The sequence below is a fragment of the Lolium perenne genome, chromosome 3, assembly GCF_019359855.2.
Source record: "Lolium perenne isolate Kyuss_39 chromosome 3, Kyuss_2.0, whole genome shotgun sequence".
Taxonomy (NCBI): Eukaryota; Viridiplantae; Streptophyta; class Magnoliopsida; order Poales; family Poaceae; genus Lolium; species Lolium perenne.
Genome location: NC_067246.2, coordinates 29,557,801 through 29,563,865, shown reverse-complemented (window position 1 = coordinate 29,563,865; position 6,065 = coordinate 29,557,801). Strand labels below are relative to the sequence as shown.

Here is a 6,065-nt window from a genome sequence, read left to right as displayed (position 1 = left end):
TTTGCTAAGATTTTTTTTTTGGTATATTTCCACATCACTTCAGGGATCACGTTGTAATCTAGCCTGTTGTGTGCCCGAGACTCGGTTGTATTAATCAATTGATCTTTGTAGTTGTATTAATCATGTGTACCTTATTTTGAGTGCACCAGTATCAATAGTTTTGTGTAAGCGCATTTAAGCATGGTCTAACAATAATGCACCGGTAACTTTACATCCATATGATTCTAAAAAAAATACTTTCCATTTGTATGAAAGGCGAAAGAACGGAGTATCCAAACTTTAACCTTGCATGAGGATATCACATGACATAAACACTACTGGCAACATGGCGATCTAATCTCCTATACAAACTACATATATGTTCGTCAGTATAGTGTTTTATAAGAGAGATGCTAATCATATATCAATAAATTAAAGGCGATTAGTTATATTGAACAAGTAGGATTTAAGCATAATATTTATATTGTCGGTAGAGTATCTTCACTTGAGTCCAGGAGGTGCTAGGTTTAAATCAACCCCCTTGTGTAAAAATAGAAAGAAAACAGATGCCTAGAAATACCCTGTGGGAGTTTTCAGCATGCCCTTTTCATTTATAATGGATGCAGAGACTTGCAATTTTATATCTTAATAAATAAGTACCAATGATATATTTCTCACATTAAGAGAAATGCACAATACGTGGCTGAAATAGAGGCGCCACGGTAAACCACATCATTCTATTTATTTTGTCAGCTAGAGCTAAAATGTACGGCTAGGATTTCACGGTTTTATGTAACATGTATATGTCCATATTATTTTACACGTCAAACATGTCACGTTTGTGGACCCATATTGTTATTTTTTATTTGGTAGGAAAAGCAAAATTGATTTGGTGTCTTATCTTACACAGGTACTACTTCAATCTAATTAAAACTACCATGTTCTTTAAAAAACCAAAAATTACACAATGGTAGTTGCAAAAGAACGGCTAGAATCTGGCCATAACTTAGCTATGTGCCTCCGTTAGATCAAAATAAAAGAAAATTCATCTGTTATTTTTTTTATAAAGAACGTGTACATAAGGGAAATAAAAGAAGCTTCGTTCGTTTGAGAAGGAGATTTAAAGATCGTGTACGAGCTATAACACGTGAGAAGGAGACCGACCGAACCATGCTATGAATGGCATCCTCCATGAACACGAAAGAAAAATAATCATGGTATCTTAAAAAACAAGAAAACTGTCATGTATGTCATATACTGTAGTCTACCCATCCTATGCAACATCTCTTAGATTTGTCTATAATTAGATATATATGATATTATTTAGGATATTGGTTATGAGTTTTTCTTGGTAGGAAAAAAATACATGTGGGCAATTGTATCTTCCAGAAATACCATCTAAATATTGGCCAATATTTGCCAAACAAATTTACTATTTTGTCAAAATTTCATAAAAAACATTTAGAAAATTATTTGAATACAGGAAAATTTCGTTCAGTATTATTTGTTTTCGTTGGTAACCGGTAAAACTGTTTCCGCCGAAATATCAAAAATACCGGCTCGAGAAAACCCTGATCTAGATACATCTAAATTTTAATTCTAAAACATGTTTCTGGGAGGGAGGAAATACATCTCTTCTCATTTTTACAACAAGGTTGATTTTATCAATCTATTTCTGTCATGCCATTTAACTAATAATTATTACCTACCATCCATGCCCACACATTCTTTGACATCTATAAATAACAACAAAATATCTTTTATGTAACAAGCTCTAAAATATATGATTGTAACACATGTAGATGTGAGTGAGTTGTAGATTTACAAACTAATAAACAACTCTCATTTTGTAACAAAAGATCGTTAGTGAATTTCACCAGATATATATCATATCAACCTAGGCCATAACAAGATCTTTCTTCGGCAAATATGCCAATAAAACTAACTCATTAAATATTAATTTAATTTTGGTTTTGAGAAATAAATATATGCATGATTAATTTAAACTTAGGACCATGATATATGGCGAACATGAGAGTTCTAGCATAGAGGCATGGCATGATCTAGGGAGCTCCTTTAAATCTGCACGATGGTGCTTTTCTACGAAATGAAAAAAAAGTTGTCACCTCCCACATGAAAAATACCCTTTCAACTTACGGTTTCCATCACACCACGGGGAAAACGCGTGCACGCTCGGACCTTAGAATATCCCAAATTTTAATACCATCGTCTTACTAAGAGGTAAAAAGATATACGAATGTGCCGATTTCTAAACTAACATGTATTTTTACAATTAGGTAAATAAAATAGAGGAAAAAATGTTTTAACTTAAATAATATGAAGGTGGCGTGTATAACATTGTCTATGCAACAAGACGATGCCCTCCCATTGCGAGGGTCACCTTGCTAGTTTATTTAAATTCAGATGTAATCTGGTGGAATTTAATTAGGCTCTCGGGTGCGTTTTTTCCCTCTACTAAAAAATTATATTTTGAAGTGTCAAAAAAGTTTTAAAAAAATCTACATGTAAATCTTCATAATATATGTGCATTCGTCAAGGTTCACGAAAATCTAATATTTTTGTGGTCTATGTAAAAAAGATAAAATTTATCTTATGAAAAGCATTATTTTTAGCACTAAATTTTGTCTTTTTACACACGTCACATGATAAGGTGATTTTTTATGAAACGACTTTGTGAGCGCATCGCACGTGACGATGTACGTGCGAATTTTTAATTTCACTTTTTCTAAATTCAAAATGTGCCTAGATGCATTTCAAAATAGAGGGAGCATGTTCCAAAATAACACTCCCATGAGGTTTTGTACCTCTTCATAAGTTTAATTACCTCGAAGGGGTATTAAGAGATTTTAGCCTTTGATGTATTTGAGTTTGGGGGAGAGAGGCTTGTACTGGAGTAAACGCCTCTATGCACAGGGTAGTAGGTGACGGCCTAAAATCTTAACCTGAGCCTACTTTTAGAAACTGCGAATAAAGGCTACACAAAATATCTAATAAGACTGCCAAAATATCTTTTTAATAAAGAGCATAAATGCTTCCCATATATATATATACTACTACTGTAGTAGGTGACGGTCTACGGACACAGACCATTCTCCATCGAAAACTGCGCGACGATAAATCGTAGAGAGCTTGAGGTGAACTGGACTCGCAACAACTGAGCGGGAGATCGGTCGATTGGTCATCCATCATGATCAAGGTGAGTACTGCCTCACTTCTCTCATCTCCGTCCAGTTTTTTCTTCAAGTAAACATCGCCACGATCCACTGCGTGCTGAGTAGAATGGGGTTCATGACTTCGTGGGGGCTACAGATCTGACCTAGTTTATTCCATGGGGTCATTTAGTTGCGTGCGTGCATGGAAAATGGGCGGCTTGCTTTCGGGACGACGGCGACGGGTTTACCGGGGTTGCTCTGGCGATGGCATGATGACGGCGCGAGAAATAGTTAGAGCCCTTGGTTGACGCAACCGGTGGCGGCGGAGGAGGGGGAGCGTGTGGCGTAGCTTGCCTCTGGGTGTGGAGGTGGCGGCGGGAGGTTTAGGGTTTGGGGAAAGTTTCCTTTTTTGCGGGTTGTATGAATCTATATTATTCTATTCCAATTCTATTGGACAATTTCCAAAAAAAATATCCAAATTGGATCCAAAATTAACGGGTTAATGTAAGCTTATCCATGCGGTTAGGCCCTCTTCAGATATGAATCTATTTTCCTACTGGCTTTAGTGTTTTGTTAAGTCATCCAAGATCTTTTCGATACCTATGTTTTGTTGAAGGATATCTATATGATCCGATCGATTGTATAAGACACACGGTAGCAATAGAACAGAAAAAGTAAAATACAGCTTTTTTTGCGGGTTCTTTTTTTTATGCGTGGGAAAGTTTCAGTTAAGCCCTTGTGTTCGGATGATAGGGCCCTAATCTGAAGCGAATTTGCAAACACTATCATAAGAACGTGGATTTCGTTGGCCTGATGAAAGATCGTCTTTGATGGGTAATTGAACATTTTGGTGTCCTGTATACAAATTTCAGTCTGGACATCTGAAGAGTGTTGAAGTCTCCAAAGGATCGTGTTTTTTTTTTATTGGTTGTTATACCTTGTATTGATCAATAACTTTGCATTTTGTTGTGGGCTATCGACAGATGCCTCGTATGGAAAGGTCGGGGGTGGAGGAGAGCAGCTCCGCGAAGAAGGCTAAGATTGTGTCCGCGGCAGAGTCTGCGGCCTCGGAGCAGGTCACTGTCACCTTAGACTCCAAGTTGCTGGACTGCTCTATCTGCCTTAGTACATTGGCTCCACCCATTTTCCAGGTACAAAAACTGCAGTTGACAGACTATTTTTCCCTTGTAGAATATTAACTCAATTTAACTGGATTCATGTAGGCTATAATTTAGTTTTGGCCATTAGTTACCTATTGACACTTTATGCGGTTTTTCATACGCCCGCAAAGCATGCAGAAGTATTGCCACTTATTGATGTTTTATATGTTGGTGCTGCTGTATTGTTTCTGATAGCTCATTTGTAACAAATCTGATGTTTTGGTCATGATGCTACTCCTAGAGTTTTGACTATTTGTTCTGATTACAGTAGAACTTAATGAATGTTATTATTAGAAAAAAATAAAAAATATTACGATATGGACATATATATTGTTAACAACTCATTTCATTATCCTTGATGTTCTCTAGTCCCTTGGGGTGTGTATTATTATCTCTTGCCTATTGGCATGAGCCCATGACCAACATCTATATATGATGCATTGTAAATCTTGTCCTATGCAGTATCAACTCTCTGGATCACTGAGTGGACCCAGATTCAACAAACTGTTAGTACTAGCATGAAAGTCGTATATATGCATGGTAGCAGAGTTTGAGCGGAAAGTTTAGGAAGTTCATTTGGTAGATGTACTTTTCATGCACGAAGTTGCTATGACTTGCACCAAATACCGTAGATAGTATGGCCGAAATCTGTGGCAGCAGTGTTCACCCAGTTGGTGCGTCGTGCTTTCGCACTTCTGTTCTTGTTTCAGTAACACTCGGGTGCTTTTTGTTTTTCCTCTTTTCCTTTGCAGTGCATCGATGGCCATATGACATGCTTAGGTTGCAGCGAAGCGGTCGAGTATGACTGCAGCGTGTGTGGCGAGTCCGCCGACATCCGCTGCCACGCCGTGGAGAAAATCCTCGGCGGCATGACCACCCGGTGCTCGTTCAGTGAGCATGGCTGCACCGCCATCATCCCGTTCATGGAGAAGCTCTCCCATGAAGCGTTTTGCCTCCACGCCCCGTGCTACTGCCCCATCGCCGGCTGCCGCCCCTATGTCCGCAAGCCTCTGCGGGACCACCTTAGCATGGAGCACCCTGGGTTGCAGCTCAGCGGCGTCATCGCCGGCGACCTCTACCCCATGCGCATAGGTGAAGGGGAGTCGGCCCACGTTGTGTCCCTCTACGGCACGGGGGCGGCGTTCCTGCTGGTGGTCGACCGGAGCGTGCCGTTGGCGGGGTACACACTGTCAGTGATCCACCTCGCAAGTGAGCCGGCGCCTGGGCAGCACGATTTCAAGTACAAGATTCAGGTGTCCACGCGGGCAGGCATCATCTGTCTGTCCGGCAAGACGCAGAGCGTCGGGTGTCTGCGGAGCCCCTACCAGCCGTGCGCGTCCATGTTCGTCGAAGAGGACATTTGGGATCCCGAGTACTCTCCCGTCTACATTGAGCTGAGATGAGTCCAAGCTCACCTCGCATGCTATTCAGTTGCCAAACTCCCATCTGGTAGATGAACTCTGAGATTCCATTTCTGTCTCTGTACTCTTTGTCAGCTGTGTCTATCTCATCTGGTTGCTGGTACTATGTCGTCTAGTTATCTATATGTTGTTTTATCCAAGTTGAACAATATTATGGTCGTACTGTATGGATCGCTGCACTGTCAACAGTTTTAATGTCTTATGAATGCATGCATTTGGACTTCAAGCGGTGTGCATCTGCTGCCAGGATGAAGTTAGCTAAGCCAAGCTGTCTTCAGATAAACGATACCCCTCTCAAACCACTTTTGCTCCGGTGTCCACTCCCTCTAAAT

At 40.0% G+C, this 6,065-nt stretch overlaps 1 protein-coding gene across 1 annotated transcript; it reads left to right on the top strand.

The window, feature by feature from the left end:
* Positions 1 to 4,135: 4,135 nt before the first annotated feature.
* On the top strand, positions 4,136 to 5,715 carry LOC127339127 (uncharacterized). The gene is made up of 2 exons (XM_051365012.1): positions 4,136 to 4,303; positions 5,065 to 5,715. Exons 1-2 carry the CDS (start codon positions 4,136 to 4,138, stop codon positions 5,713 to 5,715), a joined length of 819 nt encoding a protein of 272 aa, XP_051220972.1.
* Positions 5,716 to 6,065: the final 350 nt, after the last annotated feature.

What these genes read in the sequence shown, in the direction of transcription:
- LOC127339127 (XM_051365012.1), top strand. Translation starts at nt 4,136, where the DNA reads ATGCCTCGTATGGAAAGGTCGGGGGTGGAGGAGAGCAGCTCCGCGAAG. An exon ending in TGGCTCCACCCATTTTCCAG is followed by an intron (nt 4,304 to 5,064) that starts GTACAAAAACTG and finishes TTTCCTTTGCAG; the next exon opens with TGCATCGATGGCCATATGAC.